The 19,341-nt window shown below is 37.2% G+C and overlaps 1 protein-coding gene across 1 annotated transcript in view; it reads right to left on the bottom strand.

The window, feature by feature from the left end:
• Positions 1-4,005: 4,005 nt before the first annotated feature.
• The window catches only part of DEPDC1B (DEP domain containing 1B), a 116,027-nt gene continuing 100,691 nt past the window's right edge, over positions 4,006-19,341 (bottom strand). Inside the window, exons 10-11 of the mRNA XM_079144039.1 lie at positions 6,513-6,698; positions 4,006-4,967 (exon numbers count right to left, since the gene is read on the bottom strand). Coding sequence (XP_079000165.1) covers positions 4,806-4,967; positions 6,513-6,698 — 348 coding nt within the window. The 3' untranslated portion in view covers positions 4,006-4,805. The remainder of the gene's footprint in view (positions 4,968-6,512; positions 6,699-19,341) is intronic.

The raw sequence follows: 19,341 nt of genomic DNA, 5'->3' as shown, positions 1-19,341 counted from the left end.
AAATGAGAATACCAATATAACATATCAAAATCTCTGGGACACTACGAAGGCATTGCATTGAGCTCCTTCACTACAAGAATGGAATGTCAACAAATAAATGACTTAACATTACATCTCAAAGCCCTAGAAAAAGAAGAACAAATCAACACCAAAATCAGCAGAAGACAGGAAATGATGAAAATCAGAGCTGGAATCAATGAAATTGAAACAAAAGAATTCAAAAAAATGACAAAACAAAAAGTTGGTCCTTTGAAAAAAAAACTGATAAACCCTTAGCCACACAAACAAAGAAAAAGAGAGAAAACTCAAATTCGTGATGAAAAAGGAAGTATCCCAACAGACACAACTGAAATACATAAGCCAATTAGAAACTATTTTGAAAATTTATACTCAAATAAAATAGAAAAGCTTGTAGACATCAATTTCGAGAGACATATGATCCCTCCAAACTGAATCAGGAAGACATACACAATTTAAACACATCAAGCAACGAAATAGAAAATGTCATGTCATCAAAAGCCTTCCAACCAACAAAAGTTCAGGACCAGACAGATTCTCAGCCGAGTTCTACAAGACATTCAAAGAAGAATTAACACAAATATTCCTCAAATTATTCCAGGAAACAGAAAAGGAGGGAACCCTTCCAAACTCATTCTTTGAAGCTAGTATCACCCTGATACCAAAACCAGACAAACACATTAAGGAAACAAACTTCAGACCAATATCCATGATGAACATAGATGCAAAAATAATCATGTTCTGTCAAATCTCACACAAAAACATTAAAAAGATAGTTTGCCATGATCAAGTGGGGTTCATCCAAGAGGTGCAAGACTGATTCAACAAACACAAATCACTAAACATAATCATATAAACTGACTTAAAGACAAGAATTATAAGATCATCTCAATAGATGCAGAAAAAGCACTTGACAAAATACAACATCCTTTCATGTTCAAAACACTAGAAAAACTTAGGAATAGTAGTAACATACCTCAGCATGGGAAATTTATCTCTACTAAACCCAAGACCACCATCATCTGAAATGGAGGAAAATTGAAAGCATTCCCTCAAAGAACTGGAACAAGGCAGGGATGCCCTCTTTCACCACTTCTATTCAACATACTCCTGAAAATCCTAGCCAGAGCGATTAGACAGATAAAAGTAATTAAAGGGATACAAATAGTAAAAGAAGTATTCACACAATCACTATTGCCAATGACATAATTCTATATTTAGAAGATCCAAAATATTTCACTAGACAACTTTTAGAACTAATAAACTAATTCAGCAAAGTAGTAGCAGGATATAAAATCAACACCCATAAATCAAATGTGTTCCTATGGATCACTGAAAGAGAACTTAGGAAAACTACCCCTTTCTCAATAGCCTCAAAAAAAAAAAAAAAAAAAAACTTGGGATTCAATCTAACAAAAGAGGTAAAACATCCCTCTAATGAAAACTACAGAACACTAAAGAAAGAAATTGAAGAAGAACTTAGAAGATGGAAAGATCTCCCATGTTCTTAGATAGGCAGAATTAATATTATCAAAATGGCCATACTATCAAAAGCACTATACATATTTAATGCAATTCCTATCAAAATCCCAATGACATTCTTCATAGGACTAGAAAAAGAAATCATGGAATTCATTTGGAAAAATAAGAGACCCAGAATAGCCAAAGAAATCCTTAGCAAGAAGAGTGAAGCAGGAGGCAACACAATACCAGATCTTAAAATATACTACAGAGCCATAGTAACAAAAATAGCATGGTATCGGCACCACAAGAGACACACAGACCAACAGTACAGAATAGAAGACACAGAGACAAACCCACATAAATACAGTTACCTCATACTAGACCACAGCACTATAAACATACATTGGAGAAAAGATAACCTCTTCAACAAATGGTGCTGGGAAAATTGGAAGTCCATATGTAGCAAAATGAAATTAAACCTCTATCTCTCACCCTGCACAGAATTCAACTCAAAGAAGATCAAGGACTTAGGCACTAGAACAGAGACCCTGCAGCTAAGAGAAGAAAAAGTAGTCCCAAATTTTCACCATGTCAGCTTAAGACCTGACTTCCTTAACAAAAGACTCCTAAAGCATAAGAAGTAAAATCAAGAATCAAGAAATCGAATGGGATCAAACCAAAAAGCTTCTTCATAGCGAAGGAAACAATCAAGAATGTGAAGAGAGAGTCTATAGAATGGGGAAAAAAAATATTTACCACACACACCTCAGATAGAGCATTAATCTCCAGGATATATAAAGAACTCAAAACATTTAACAGCAAAAAATAAATAAATAAATAAATAAACCAACCAATCAATAAATAGGCTAAGGAACTGCGCAGACACTTCACAGAAGAAGAAATACAATCGTTCAACAAATATGTGAAAGAATGTTCAACATCTCCAGCAATTAGAGAAATGCAAATCAAAACTACACTGAGATTTTAATCTCACTCCAGTCAAAATGGCAGTTATCAAGAATATAAGCAACAATAAATACTGTCAAGGATGTGGGGTTAAAGGTACACTCATACATTGCTGGTGGGACTGCAAATATGGTGCAACCTCTCTGGAAAGAAGTATGGAGATTCCTCAGAAAACTTGGAATGCAATCATCATTTGACCCAGTTATCCCACTCTTTGTTTTATACCCAAAAAACTTAAAATCAGCATAATACAGTGATGCTGCCACATCAATGTTTATAGCAGCTCAATTCACAATAGCCAAGCTCTGGAACCAACCTAGGTACTCAGACGAGACACAAAGAACAATGAATAAAGAAAATGTGGTATATATACACAATGGACTATAACTTAGCCTTAAAGAAGAATGAAATTATGATATTTGCCAGTAAATGAATGGATGTGAAAATATTATGCTAAGTGAAATAAGACAATCCCAAAAAACCAAAAGCCAAATGTTTTCTCTGATATGCGAATGCTAATTCACAATGCATGGACTAGGGATGAATAGAGGTACTGTGGATTAGGTAGAGGGGAGTGAAGGGAGGAGAGGGGGTGTGGGAGTAGGCAGGATAGTAGAGTTAATCAGACATTATTACCCTATGTGCATATTTGATTACACAACCGATGTGATTCTACATTATATACAACCAGAAGAAGTTATACTCCATATATGTATGATGTGTCAAAATGCATTCTACTATCATGCATAACTAATTAAAACAAAATTTTAAAAAGGGAAAAAAAGGAAGTTCTTTGATAATGGAAGTGTGCATCAGTACAACTGCTTTGGAAAATTGCTGTTACCCATTATCAGCTTCACACTTAGGTGGTAGAGTTGTTGATTTTTTCTTTTAAAAAAGGGTATCATAAAAAAGAAAAGAAAGATAATAATCACATGTACTTCCAAAGGTGAGCAATAGAGAGGATATTCTGGAAAATAAACTCTACCATAATGGTCAAATAGAGTAGAAAGTAGAATCATTCTTTACTCTGAACAGAATGCCAAAGTCTGAGAGTGAATCCTGAAACACTAAAAATAACCAATTACATTACATATTTGTAACGTAAGGTGGCACTCAAACCAGTAGGAATACTTTAATCCATTTTTAAATGAGGAAAATCTCTGTCAAGTGCAGAAGGCAGTCTGCTACAAGAGAACAGCCAATAGACCTCGTGTGCAGGGAAAAATAAGCCCCAAATGTACCACAAGTCAATTAATAGGTGTTGCTCTCGGTTTTCTGGGTAATGGCTCTCAGAGGAAGCCTTCCAGATGTTCCATAATCCAAGTGCTCCACTACTTTGCAAAAGGGCAAAGCAAAGCAAAAAACCAAAGAGTGGAATGGAGGGAGGTGCCCTTTTAAGCCTAATACAGAAGCCCAAATCTTACCTATTTTCTTACAGAAATAAATGACTCATGAGAATATTGGCAAAGGCATTTGAGGATGCTGATCTAAACACATCGCATAAAAAAAAAAAAGAGAGAGAGAGGAAAACACTATGTATGTTATTAAAAAAAAAAAACAACATTTATTTACATTCCAAAGGACAAAGAAGTTGAGAAAAATATACTCATCAAAGAAGTAGTCTAATTTTGCTTAACCCATTTATGTTTTTCACAAAAACATTTGTGAAAGAAACTGTATAAAAAGGTTTGATTTAGAATTACAGGTCTAAGGGTACCCAAAGAATTTGTCCAATTCAATCTTACTACTTTAGATAATTTTGAAATTATACTACTGCTGGCAGATGAAAACCTATTCCACTTTTAGGTAAAGCCCACTAATACATATGTTATAAAAGACCCACTTTTAATAAAATCTGTAGGAGCAACCAACAACTCTGCAATAAAAAACAGAGTCATCAAAATATAGGACATTAAGAATTTTTGTGCAACAATGAAAAGTGGAATTTACATAGCAGAAATCACAATGGGCTCAATAGCATCACAGTAACAGTACCCAGTGCCTCTTGAATTCAAGTATATACACCGTTCTAGACCCGGTTATCACAAAGATATCAGTAACCAGAATGTACTCACAATTATTTTACAAACATCATGAAAAACCATAAAAAGATAAAAATATTTTACCCTTAGATTCTGTAACAATTTCAAGTCTGTATATTTGATTCATAATCTTTTATTAATTTGTACAACTTTAAAAATAGCATGAATTTTATAAAAATACTGACAGTGGCTCACATTTTAAGTCAGGTAATCTGTATGTACACTTCTGTAGTCTGCAAGTTATGCTCTTCTTTCTTCTGCTACCATTCAAAACAACCACCAGAGAGTCTAAGCAGTGTCCCTGCAGAAGCATCACATTCGAAAACTTCTCGTTCTTTGAAATGGCTGGAAAGGCTTTTTCAGTGCCCACATAAGCAGCTGTGGTTTCAGTTTGGGTTTTTCAGGAAATAGAAGTGCCTCACTTTCTGGCGTAGGAAATCGTTCTTGGTAGACTTCAGGATAGGATTTCTGAAACTAAACAAGAGGTCCAGTAAGAGTAAAAATTTATAGAAAAACCAAAAAAATTGGGCAAATTTTAACACAGGAGCTTTTGTTCCTTTTTGTTAAGGTTTGGATGTGAGGTGTCCCCCAAAAACTCATGTGTGAGACTATGCAAGAAGGTTCAGAGGAGAAATGACTGGGTTGTAAGAGTCTTAACCCAATCAGTGATTTAATCCCCTGATAAGGTTTAACTGAGTGGTAACTGAATGGTAGGTTGTGGCTGGAGGAGGTGGGAATAGGGGCATGGCTTGGATATATATTTGTATCTGGAGAGGAATCTTTCTCTCTCTGCTTCCTCATGGTGCAAACTGCCTTCTTCTGCCATGTTATTCTGCCCCACCTGAGTCCTGAGCCTGGAGGACTGGAGCCAGGCTTCTAAAGACTAGGACCTCTGAAGCTGTGAGCCCTCAAATAAGCTCTTCCTCCTCTACAGTTGTAATGATGGGGTCATTTAGTTATAGCAGCAAAAAAACTGACTAAAACACCATACTTCCCTGTTTTTATTTTTGTTAAATCATTTCATTTTGATGTCTATAGATCAAATTCATCTTTCCTTTGATCCAATCTTTGAATGAACTTCTCCTTTTAATCAAAGTTCTTAAAATTTTCCCCACCGCCAACTATAAATAGACCTCACTTAAAAAATATTCACAAGTAACTCTGACTTGAAAATAACTTATGTCTTAGGCAGTTAAAGAAAATTTGGGCCCAACTATATTTTCCTATCTTCCTGCTTCTCCAACTCAGTCCCACCAACTTTTGCCCAAACGAAAAAGCAAACATTCCAGTATACATTGCTTTGCTTTATGAAAAGCTTAAAGGGAGGCAATGTAGTCTTCCTATGTTTCTCACCACTGAATTCTTCTCCAAAATTACTGAGATAAACACATCAACTGAAGCACCAATGGGTGCTCTGTGTGTGATCTTATATACACTGTGTGACCAGGAATCTAGCTACATGTAGGATTAGGTTTTTAACAACAAATACCATTCATCCAATCAAGAATCAGTCTTTAGAATGGTCAAAGTATACCTACCCCAAGTTGAAAACTATTCTCTGAAACACAAAGTTGTGTTGACTATCATAAAAGGAACTAAAAACTTGATGCCTGAGGCAAACCACCAATTTGATAATGGCTACCTACAACCAATGGCTTTTGAACTCTAAGACATTTATGGTTTCAATCTGATTTAACTCTGAAAAAAAAAAAAAAAGTAGAAATCTGCCCTCACAGTTAGCTTCTCTGAAGTTATTGTTCTGCTGGTTCATATCATGCCACAGCAAAACAAAGGACAAATATAAGAGAATAGTTCTATAAATGAAGAATTCAGTAATGGAAAAAAAATTACATCAGAGAATATGGATCTGGAAAACTGACCACAGTTGTACAAGCAATAAAACCTTGAAATACATGAACTGAATAACATGTTATCAAAATTGCATGTCTCAGATAAGAGTCACATAGCACTTACTGAAATAAAGAGAAAAAGAAGAAACAACCTAAGTATCCTCATTACCTGCTTCAGTTTTTTTTTCTTCTCTTTGCTGGAGAGTTTGGCATCACTTATGACTTCCTCCAATAAAGCTGCCAGGGGCTCCTGAGAGCCGTAAGCTCTTTGGTATTCAAATTCCTCAGGACTAATTTGACGACAAAATGAAGGAGCAGATAAAGTGATATCCATATCAGCGCCTGGGTATTTTATCTGAGGCAAAAGAACAAAATGTAGTTTATGTCAATTATGGCACTCAATCTAGTAGGAATGGTATGTCATTTCTCAATTTGATTTGGGAAAACTATATTGAAAAAAAAATATTTCCATAATTTCAGAGTAATATCATTTTAAAAAATCATAGATTTACCCATTTCTTTTTTACCTGTTTAAACTCAGTATCTTTTTATTTTAATTTTAATTAAAAATCATAAATTCACATAGGGCAATGTTGTTTGATTCATTTTGTTACTTTTTTTTCCCTTCCGCCCTCCCCACCCACCCCTCTTTTCCCTCTATACATTCCTTTCTTCCTCATTCTTACCACCCTCCTTATCCCTAACCCTAAACCTAACCCGAACCCTAACACTAACCCCTCCTACCCCCCCGTATGTCCTCATCCGCTTATCAGCGAGATCATTAGGCCTTTAGTTTGTTGAGATTGGCTTATCTCACTTAGCATGATATCCTCCAATTTCATCCATTTGCCTGCAAATGCCATAATTTTGTCATTCCTCATGGCGGAGTAATATTCCATTGTATATATATGCCACAGTTTCTTTATCCATTCATGAACTGAAGGGCATCTGGGTTGGTTCCACAATCTGGCTGTAGTGAATTCACCAGCTATGAACATTGATGTGGCTGTATCTCTGTAGTATGCTGATTTTAAGTCCTTTGGGTATAAGCCAAAGAGTGGGATAGCTGGGTCAAATGGTGGTTCCATTCCAAGCTTTCTGAGGAATCTCCATACTGCTTTCCAGAGTGGCTGCACTAGTTTACAACCCCACCAGCAATGTATGAGTGTACCTTTCTCCCCACATCCTCGCCAACACCTATTGTTGCTTATGTTCTTGATAATCGCCATTCTAATTGGGGTGAGATGAAATCTTAGGGTAGTTTTGATTTGCATTTCTCTTATTACTAGAGATGTTGAACATTTTTCCATATATCTGTTGATTGCTTGTACATCTTCTATGAAGTGTCTGTTCATTTCCTTAGCCCATTTGTTGATTGGATTATTTGTATTCTTGGTGTAGAGTTTTTTGAGTTCTTTATAGATTCGGGATATTAGCGCTCTATCTGAAGAATGATAGGCAAAGATATTCTCCCACTCTGTAGGCTCTCTCTTCACATTACTGATAGTTTCCTTTGCTGAGAGAAAGCTTTTTAGTTTGAATCTATCCCAGTTGTTGATTCTTGCTTTTATTTCTTGGGCTATGGGAGTCCTGTTAAGGAAGTCTGCTACTAAGCCAACAAGTTGAAGGTTTGGGCCTACTTTTTCTTCATAAGATGCAGGGTCTCTGGTCTGATTCCGAGGTCCTTGATCCATTTTGAGTTGAGTTTTGTGCAGGGTGAGAGATAAGGGTTTAATTTCATTCTGTTGCATATGGTTTTCCAGTTTTGCCAGCACCATTTGTTGAAGAGGCTATTTTTTCTCCATTGCATATTTTTGGCCCCTTTGTCTAGTATGAGAAAATTGTATTTATTTGGGTTTGTGTCTGTGTCCTCTATTCTGTACCATTGATCTACCTGTCTATTTTAGTACCAATACCATGCCGTTTTTGTTACTATTGCTTTGTAATAGAGTTGAAGATCTGGTATTGCGATACCCCCTGCTTCGCTCTTTCTACTGAGGATTGCTTTAGCTATTCTGGGTTTCTTATTCTTCCAGATGAATTTCATAATTGCTTGCTCTATTTCTGTAAGGTACATCATTGGGATTTTAATTGAAATTGCATTGAATCTATATAGCACTTTTGGTAGTATGGCCATTTTGACAATATTAATTCTTCCTATCCATGAACATGGGAGATCTTTCCATCTTCTAAGGTTTTCTTTAATTTCTTTCTTTAGTGTTCTGTAGTTCTCATTGTAGAGGTCTTTCACCTCTTTTGTGAGATTGATTCCCAAGTATTTTATTTTTTTCGAGGCTATTGTGAATGGGGCAGTTTTCCTAATTTCTCTTTCTGAAGATTCATCACTTATGTATAAAAATGCATTGGATTTATGAGCATTGATCTTGTAACCTGCTACTTTACTGAATTCACTTATGAGTTCTAAGAGTTTTCTGGTGGAATTTCCAGGTTCCTCTAAATATATAATCATGTCATCAGCAAACAGGGATAGTTTGAGTTCCTCTTTTCCAATTTGTATCCCTTTAATTTCTTTGGTTTGTCTAATTGCTCTGGCCAGAGTCTCAAGAACAATGTTGAATAGAAGTGGTGAAAGAGGGCATCCCTGCCTTGTTCCAGTTTTCAGGGGGAATGCTTTCAGTTTTTCACCATTTAGAATGATATTGGCCATGGGCTTAGCATAGATGGCCTTCACAATGTTAAGGAATGATCCCTCTACCCCAATTTTTTCAAGTGTTTTGAGCATGAAGGGGTGCTGTATTTTATCGAATGCTTTTTCTGCATCTATTGAAATAATCATGTGATTCTTAACTTTTAGTCTCTTGATATGGTGAATGACATTTATTGATTTCCAGATGTTGAACCAACCTTGCACCCCTGGGATAAAACCCACTTGATCGTGATGCACTATCTTTTTAATATATTTTTGTATGCGATTTGCTAAAATTTTGTTGAGAATTTTTGCGTCGATGTTCATTAAGGATATTGGTCTGAAATTTTCTTTCCTCGACGATGTATCTCTGTCTGGTTTAGGTATCAGGGTGATATTGGCTTCATAGCATGAGTTTGGGAGGGTTCCCTCCTCTTCTATTTTATGAAATACTTTGAGAAGTATTGGAATGAGCTCTTCTTTAAAGGTTTTGTAGAACTCGGCTGAGAACCCATCTGGCCCCGGACTTTTCTTTGTTGGTAGGCTTTTGATGACCTCTTCTATTTCATTGCTTGAAATTGATTTATTTAAGTTGTGTATGTCTTCCTCGTTCAGTTTAGGTAATTCATATGTCTTTAGAAACTTGTTGATGTCTTCGAGGTTTTCTGTTTTGTTGGAGTATAGATTTTCAAAATAGCTTCTAATTGTTTTGTATTTCACTCGTGTCTGTTGTGATATTTCCTTGTTCATTCTGACTTTTAGTAATTTGAGTTTTCTCCCTTTTTCTCTTTGTTAGTGTGGCTAAGGGTTTATCAATTTTGTTTATTTTTTCAAAGAACCAACCATTTATTTTGTTAATTTTTCCGATTCTTTCTTTTGTTTCAATTTCGTTGATTTCGGCTCTGATTTTCACTATTTCCTGTCTTCTACTACTTTTGGTGTTGGTCTGCTCTTCTTTTTCTAGGGCTTTGAGCTGTAGTGTTAAGTCGTTTATTTGTTGATTTCTACTTCTTTTGTTGAATGCGCCCCATGAAATAAATCTTCCTCTCAGTACTGCTTTCATAGTGTCCCAGAGATTTTGATATGATGTGTCTTTGTTCTCATTTACTTCTAAGAATTTTTTAATTTCCCTCCTGATGTCTTCTGTTATCCATTCATCGTATAATAGTGTATTATTTAATCTCCAAGTATTGGAGAAGTTTCTGTTTTTTATTCTGTCATTTATTTCTAATTTCAGTCCATTATGATCTGATAGAGTACAAGGTAGTATCTCTATCTTCTTGTATTTGCTAACAGTAGCTTTGTGGCATAAAACATGGTCTATTTTAGAGAAGGATCCATGTGCTGCTGAGAAGAAAGTGTATTCGTTCTTTGTTGGATGGTACATTCTATTAAGTCAGTTAAGTCTAAATTGTTGATTGTGTTGTTGAGATCTATGGTTTCTTTATTCAATTTTTGTTTGGACGATCTATCCAGCGGTGAGAGAGGTGTGTTAAAATCACCTAGTATTATTGTGTTGTGGTCTATTTGATTTCTGGAATTGAGAAGGATTTGTGTGACGTACATGGATGAGCCAATGTTCGGGGCATAGATATTTATGATCGTTATGTCTTGCTGATTTACGTTTCCCTTAAGCAGTATGTAATGTCCTTCTTTATCCCTTCTGACTAGTTTTGGCTTGAAGTCCACATTATCTGAAATGAGGATGGATACTCCAGGTTTTTTGCTGTGTCTGTGTGCATGGTATGTTTTTTCCCATCCTTTCACCTTTAGTCTATGGGTATCTCTTTCTATGAGATGGGTCTCTTGCAGGCAGCATATTGTTGGAGTTTTCTTTTTAATCCAATCTGCCAGTCTATGTCTTTTGATTGATGAGTTCAGGCCATTAACATTCAGTTATTATTGTGATATGATTTGTATTCCTAGTCATTGGACTCATTTTTGTTTTTTGACATGATTTTGTTTCTCCTTTATTTGGCTATTCCTTTAGGCTAGTTCCTCCCGTTGCTGATTTACATCGTTGTTTTTCATCTCTTCCTCATGGAATATTTTGCTGAGAATGTTCTCTAATGCCGGCTTTCTTTTAGTAAATTCCTTTAGCTTTTGTTTATCGTGGAAGGATTTTATCTCATCGTCAAATCTGAAAGTAAGTTTTGCTGGGTATAAGATTCTTGGTTGGCATCCATTTTCTTTCAGGGCTTGGTAAATGTTGTTCCGGGCCCTTCTAGCTTTTAGGGTCTGGATTGAAAAATCTGCTGATATTCTTATTGAATGTAATCTGATTCTTTTCTCTCGCGGCCTTTAAAATTCTGTCTTTATTTTGAATGTTAGGTGTTTTCATAATAATGTGCCTTGGTGTAGGTCTGTTGTAATTTTGCATATTTGGAGTCCTATAAGCCTCTTGTACTTGGTTTTCCATTGCATTCTTGAGATTTGGGAAATTTTCTGCTATTATTTCATTGAATAGATTGTACATTCCTTTGGTTTGTTTCTCTAGGCCTTCCTCAATACCAATTATTCTTAAATTTGGCCTCTTCATGATATCCCATAATTCTTGTAGATTCTGTTCATGATTTCTTACCATCTTCTCTGTTTGGTCAACCTTGTTTTCAAGATTAAATATTTTGTCTTCAATATCAGAAGTTCTGTCTTCCAGGTGATCTATCCTATTTTTTATGCTTTCTATGGCGTTTTTAACTTGGTTTATTGTTTCCTTCATTTCAAGGATTTCCATTTGGTTTTTTTTCAGTATCTCTAACTCTTTATTGAAATGATCTTTTGCTTCCGTTATTTGCTCTTTTAACTGTTGATTAGTGCGTTCATTTAATGCCTTAATTAGTTCTTTCATCTCCTCGTTTGCTTCCCTGATTGTTTTAATTATGTACATTCTGAATTCCCTTTCGGACATTTCTTCTGCTGTGCTGTCATTGGGTTTTATTGATATAGTATCTAGGTTTGTTTGGGACATTTTCTTCCCTTGTTTTCTCGTATTGGTCAGATGTCAATGGCACTCTGTGATATTGTAGATTTCCTCTATTGGCTTATAGTGACCCTGTAGATTTCCAGTGTATCACCTACCAGCCTTCAGTAGCCAGAAGTCTTGGATTAATTTGATAATGCAGTGCTTCCGAAGAACACTGCCCCTAGCCCGCTACTGGTTCCAGGGAGAGAGACCTGGAGAGGTCTCTTGTTGCACAGCCCTGGTTCCAGAGGCTGGTTGTAGGTCGGAGGTCTCCACTGGCTTGGGGACTTGTGGCTGGCTCTGTGTAGACGGCTCTCACTGGGTGATTTGCCTCGAGAAGCTAGCCCAGAGAGGCGCTTCCCGCCGGAGGGGGGCTGGGCTGCTTGGGGAAGTCCCTGGCGCCCTGTGCTGGTCACTGAAGCAACCTGTGGGTGGGCTGGAGCCGGCAGCGGGGCGGGCCGGAGCTGGCCGCGCTGCTTCTGTGCAGAAGGGCTCTCACTGGGGGGCCTGTTCCAAGAGGCTGGAGGATCTGTCCCTGTGGGCGGAGCCCACCGCCAGACTGCACCGAGCTGCCTGGGGTAGACGCTATCTGCCCTGTCCCACTCTAATAAGCCACTCGAATCCGGGCCTGCCGCCCAGCTGAGCTTCGCTGGGTGGGGGAGACTCACCCCGTGGTTCTATTTTAGTCCGAGACTCTCAATGCCTCCCCTTCTTGCTCTTTTTTTTTTTTTTTTTTAACATCAGGGATTGAACCCAGTGGTGCTTAACCACTGAGTCACATTCCCAGCCTTTTATATTTTTTTTATTTTGAGACAAGGTCTTGCTAAACTGCTAAGAGCCTTATTAAATTATTGAGGTTGGCTTTGAACTTGTGATCTTCCTATCTCAGCCTCTTGAGCTGCTGCTATACGCATATACCATTGCACCTGGGATAAACAAAAAAAATCTTATGCTCCCTTTAAGAGGATCTAAAATTTGGGGGGACAGGGTGAGTACTGGGGATTGAATTCAGGGGCAATCAACCACTGAGCCACATCCCCAGCCTTATTTTTGTATATTAGTTAGAGATAGGGTCTTAATGAGTAGCTTAGTGTCTCCTTTTTGCTGAGACTAGCTTTGAATTTGTGATCCTCCTGCTTCAGCCTCCTGAGCCACTGGAATTTACAGGTATGTGTCACTGTGCCCAGCAATAAGATCTAAAATTTAAGCATAAATAAATCATAATGACTAAAACAATTAAAACCCAATATAAACCCTCTTTCACCACTTCTATTCAGCATAGTCCTTGAAACTCTAGACAGAGCAGTTAAGCAGAAGAAAGAAATTATAGGAATGTGAACAGGAAAAGAAGAGTTCAAAGTATCCCTATTTGCCAGACATGATTCTATATTTAGAAGACCCAGAAACTCTATCAGAAAGGTTCTTGAACTCATAAATGAATTCAGCAAAGTAGCAGGACACAAAATTAACACCCATAAATCAGTTGTGTTCCTATACATCAGTGATGAATCAACTGAAAGAGAAATTAGGAAAACTATTCTATTCACAACAGCCTCAAAAAAAAAAAAAAATCATGATTTAATCTAACGAAAGAGGTGAAACATCCCTACAATGAAAACTACAGAACACTAAAGAAAGAAATTGAAGAAGACCTTAGAAGATGGAAAAATCTCCCATGTTCTTGGATAGGCAGAATTAATATTATCAAAATGGCCATACTACCAAAAGCACTATACATATTTAATGCAATTCCTATTAAAATCCCAATGACATTCTTCATAGGACTAGAAAAAGAAATCATGGAATTCATTTGGAAAAATAAGAGACCCAGAATAGCCAAAGAAATCCTTAGCAAGAAGAGTGAAGCAGGAGGCAACACAATACCAGATCTTAAAATATACTACAGAGCCATAGTAACAAAAATAGCATGGTATCGGCACCACAAGAGACACACAGACCAACAGTACAGAATAGAAGACACAGAGACAAACCCACATAAATACAGTTACCTCATACTAGACCACAGCACCATAAACATACATTGGAGAAAAGATAATCTCTTCAACAAATGGTGCTGGGAAAATTGGAAGTCCATATGTAGCAAAGTGAAATTAAACCTCTATCTCTCACCCTGCACAGAATTCAACTCAAAGAAGATCAAGGACTTAGGCACTAGAACAGAGACCCTGCACCTAAGAAAAGAGAAAGCAGTCCCAAATCTTCACCATGTCAGCTTAGGACCTGACTTCCTTAACAAAAGACTCCTAAAGCATAAGAAGTAAAATCAAGAATTAATAAATGGAATGGAATCAAACCAAAAAGCTTCTTCATAGAGAAGGAAACAATCAAGAATGTGAAGAGAGAATCTATAGAATGGAAGAAAATCTTTGCCACCTGCACCTCAGAGTATTAATCTCCAGGATTTATAAAGAACTCAAAACACTTAACAGCAAAAAAACCAAATAACCCAATCAATAAATGGGCTAAGGAACTGCACAGGCACTTCACAGAAGAAATACAATTGTTAAACAAATATATGAAAGAATGTTCAACATCTCATCTCCAGTAATTAGAGAAATGCAGATCAAAACTACACTGGGATTTCATTTCACTCCAATCAAAATGGCAGTTATCAAGAATATAAACAACAATAAATACTGTCAAGGGTGTGGGGGTAAAGGCACACTCATACATTGCTGGTGGGGATGCAAATTGGTGCAGCCACTATGGAAAGCAGTATGGAGATTCCTTAGAAAACTGGAATGCAATCATCATTTGACCCAGTTTTCCCACTCTGATTTATACCCAAAGGACTTAAAATCAGCATACTAGAGTGATGCAGCCACATCGTTCATAGCTGCTCAATTCACAATAGCTGAACTATGGACCCAACCTAGGTGCCCTTCAACAGATAAATGGATAAAGAAAATTGGTATAAATACACAATGAAATATTACTCAGCCTTAAAGAAGAATAAAATTATGACATTTCCAAGTAAATTAGTGGAACTGGAGACCATCAAGCTAAGTGAAATAAGCCAGTCTCCCCACACACACACACACACACAATGGCTGAATGTTCTCTCTGATATGTGGGTGCTAACACACAATGAGGGTGGAGGGAGAATAGAAGTTTATTGGATTAGACAAAGGGGAATGAAGACGACGGGTGATGGGCATAGGAAAGACAGCAGAATGAATCGGACATCACTTTCTATGTTCATAAATGAACACAGCACCAGTGAAACCCCACACCATGCACACCGTAAGAGTGGAAGTCAGACTTCATGTGTATATGATATGTCAAAAATCAGTCATGCTCTACTGTCAGGTATATCTAAAAAGAACAAATTGGGGGAAAAAAGAGGCATAATGTTGAACATACTAAATCTCACAGTCTCCTCCCATAGCTGGGGGGAGGGGCTGATTATCCCTCCCTTGGGAATGGACAGAAACTGGCACTCAGAGAAGCAGTGAAGTAGAGAAAGGTACCATGACCACCCCACTGGTGTTACTAGTAAGTCAAGTGGAAAAAAGAAATGTGCAGGCACTGCACCAGGCAAAGGGGCGGGGGACAAGAGGAAAAAGGAAACCAAGGCCTGTGCATAAATGGGTGTTCATTAAAAACACTTAATTTTAGAGTCCAGAGTCTTTTCAAAAGCATAGAACCCTACTGTTCTTCTGTAGTAGAAAAAAATTCCCACTATTTCATTCACCACTTTGGCTTAAAAAGATTCCCCCACCAGAAGCCACAACTAAAAGTGTCTTTTTGCCAACAGGGGTGATTACATTAAGCACACCCCATGCCTAAAGATAGTTAATCAGATCAATTAGAGACAAACTAAGGGCTGGGGTTGTGGCTCAATGGTAGAGTGCTTGCCTAGCATTTGTGAGGTCCTGGGTTTGATCCTCAAACCACATAAAAATAAAATAAAATAAAGGTAGAGACAACCTAAGACAAGACAGACTAAACCGATAGGGCAAGGGCTTGTAGGACTTGACTGTTTTTTTTTGTTTTTGTTTTTGTTTTTTCATTTGAATAACAGGAAAAACAGAAAGGGGCAGGATAAAAGGTGAGGCCTAGGTAGACTGCAACAGCCCTAAGCCTAGGGCATGAGAAAAACTGAGACATCAAGGATTAAAGGTCTCGGGAAGAGGGTTGGAGACCAGGTCAGCAGAAAGCTGATGTCAAAAACGTGAACCTCAGTTTGTCCCAGGAACTGCCTTCAAACAACTCACAGGAATTGTCCAGGCAACTCACTGGGATTGTCCAGGCAAACCCGTGCATTTTCCAAGAAGCCCCGCTCAAAGGTGATGTGACGCAGGGACTGAGTGGCCATGATCCATAGGCTCTCGTGCCTGCCAGTTCTACTGAGGACTTCAAGAGAGAAAAGGTAATCGGACAATTGAGTAGATACTGATTTTATTCAGTGCACATGAGAGTGGATCCTCCAAGATCAGGGTTACTTGCAGCTAAATTAGTCACCACAGCTCAGCCTTCCAATCTTCAGGTGACAGGACAGGGTTCATGAGGCTAAGCAGCTGCGACATACGCCTGGGCTCTGTATGTCGATGCACAAACCTAGCGAGTGTACAGAGCAACACAGTTCTCGGTAACATTTCCTTGCAGGCATTGAAGGTTTTGTTTTTTGTGAAGGTTTTGTTTTTTGTTTTTGTTTTTTTTTTTACTTTTTTAAAGTTTTGTCATAAAAATATTGGCAAAAGTAGATTAAAGTAAAACAGCAGTAAGAGTATATTTTTCACCCATGAAAATGGTCAATGTATGTATGCACGAATATAGATAATATACAAAGAAGACAAAGGTGCAAAGAAATGAACACATTCTTATGACACTGACACAAATATAAATTGAAACAAGCAAAAAGGAAACCTGGCAATATCTGATCAACACTTAGAGCAGGTTTACTGTCTTCGACTGAGCACTGCTGTGCCTTAGAAAATAATCATGGATCAGTCAAAAATAATCTAGCTATAAAAATATTTATTGTTATATTGCATGCAAAACAGGGGAAAAGAATAAAGACAATTTACACATCAACTAGAGGGTGTCACTTCAACGAGCCATGATCCATTCCCTTTATGGAATACTGTGCTACAGTAACGACACAGCAATGACCACACCACAACGGCAGCTACTAACGAAGGTTTACTTTGTGATGGACGTTTACAGGTATTGAGCCATTTGGTTCCCAAAACAATTCTATGAGGCAAGAATGAACTATTATTATTTCCATTTAGGGATTAAAAAAAAAAAAAAAAAAAGAGGTTGAGGCAGCTGTTGAACCAGAGTAGCATTATGTAACTTGTCTAAGGACACATGGCTAATAAAAGAAACATCGTGAAAAGATTTTCTCCCACTCTGTAGGCTCTCTTTTCACATTACTGATTGTATCCTTTGCTGAGAAAAAGCTTTTTAGTTTGAATCCATCCCATTTATTGATTCTTACTTTGATTTCTTGCACTTTGGGAGTCTTGTTAAGGAAGTCTGGTCCTACGCTAACATGAAGAAGATTCAGGTCTACTTTTTCTTCTATTTGGTGCAGGGTCTCTGGTCTAATTGCTATGTCTTTGATCCATTTTGAGTTAAGTTTTGTGCAGGGTGAGAGATAGAGGTTTAATTTCATTTTACTACATATGAATTTCCAGTTTTCCCTTTGTTGAACAGGGAATTGTTCAAATTGGCTCCTTTGTCTAGTATGAGATAATTGAATTTATGCAGGTTGGTCTCTTTGTCTTCTATTCTGTACCATTGGTCTACATGTCTATTTTGGTGCCAATACCATGCTGTTTTGTTACTATTGCTCTGTAGTATAGTTTAAGGTCTGGTATTGTGACACCTCCTGCTTCACTCTTCCTGCTCAGGATTGCTTTGGCTATTTGAGGTCTCTTATTTTTCCAGATGAATTTCATTTTTGCTTTCTCTATTTCTATGAGGAACGTCATTGGGATTTTAATAGAAATTGCATTGAATCTGTATAATGCCTTTGGTAGAATGGCCATTTTGACAATATTAATTCTGCCTATCCAAGAACATGGGAGATCTTTCCATCTTCTAAGGTTTTCATTAATTCCTTTCTTTAGTATTCTGTAGTTTTCATTGTAGAGGTCTTTTACCTCTTTTGTTAGATTAATTCGCAAGCATTTTTTTTTTTTTGAGGCTATTGTAAATGGAGTTATTTTCCTAATTTCTCTTTCAGAGATCCACCACTTATGCATAGAAATGCATTAGATTTATGTGTATTGATTTTATATCCTGCTACTTTGCTGAATTCATTTATTAGTTCTAGAAATTTTCTGGTGGAGTTTTTTGAATCCTCTAAATAAAGAATCATGTTATCAGCAAATAGTGATAGCTTGAGTTCTTTTCCTATTTGTATGCCTTTAATTTCTTTGGTCTAATTGCTCTGGCTAGTGTTTCAAGGACAATGTTGAATAGAAGTGGTGAAAGAAGGCATCCCTATCTTGTTCCAGTTTTTAGAGGGAATGCTTCAGATAGAGCACTAATCTACAAAATTTATAAAGAATTTATAAAACTTTACAACAAAAATACAATGAACACAATCAATAAATGGGCCAAGGAACTGGACAGATACTTTACAGAAGATATACAGGTGATTAGCAAATACATGAAAAAGTGTTCAACATCTCTAGTAATTAGAGAAATGCAAATTAAAACAACTCTAAGATTTCATCTTACTCCAATTAGAATGGCTATTATTAAGAATACAAACAATAATAGATGTTGGTGTGGATGTGGGGAAAAAGGCACACTTTTACATTGCTGGTGGATTGCAAATTGGTGCAGCCACTCTGGAAAGCAGTATGGAGAATCCTAAGAAAAACTGGAATGGACCCACCTTTTGACCCAGTTATCCCACTCCTCGGTTTATACCCAAAGGACTTAAAATCAGCATACTACAGCAATGTAGTCACATCAATGTTTATAGCAGCTCAATTCACAATAGCTAGATTGTGGAACCAACCAAGATGCCCTTCAATAGATGAATGGATAAAGAAACTATGGTATGTATGTATACACAATGGAATATTATTCCACCATAAAGAAGAACAATATTATGGCACTTGCAGGTAAATGGATGGAATTGGAGAATATCATGCAGAGTGAAATAAGCCAATCCCAAAAAACCAAAGGCCAAATGTTTTCCCTGATAAGTGGATGATGATACATAATAGGGGTGAGGGGGTCGAGGGTGAGAGAGGAATGAAGAAACTTTAGATTATGTAGAGGGAAATTAGAGGGAGGAGGAGGCAGGGGTATAAAGATGGTGGAATGAGATAGACATCATTACCCTATGTACATGCATGAATACATGAATGGTATGTATCTACATCGTGCACACCATAGAAA

This window comes from Sciurus vulgaris, assembly GCF_902686455.1.
Source record: "Sciurus vulgaris genome assembly, chromosome: 6".
In the NCBI taxonomy this organism is placed as follows: Eukaryota; Metazoa; Chordata; class Mammalia; order Rodentia; family Sciuridae; genus Sciurus; species Sciurus vulgaris.
Note: the sequence above shows the minus strand (reverse complement) of the source record. Positions and strands in the feature narration are given on the sequence as shown.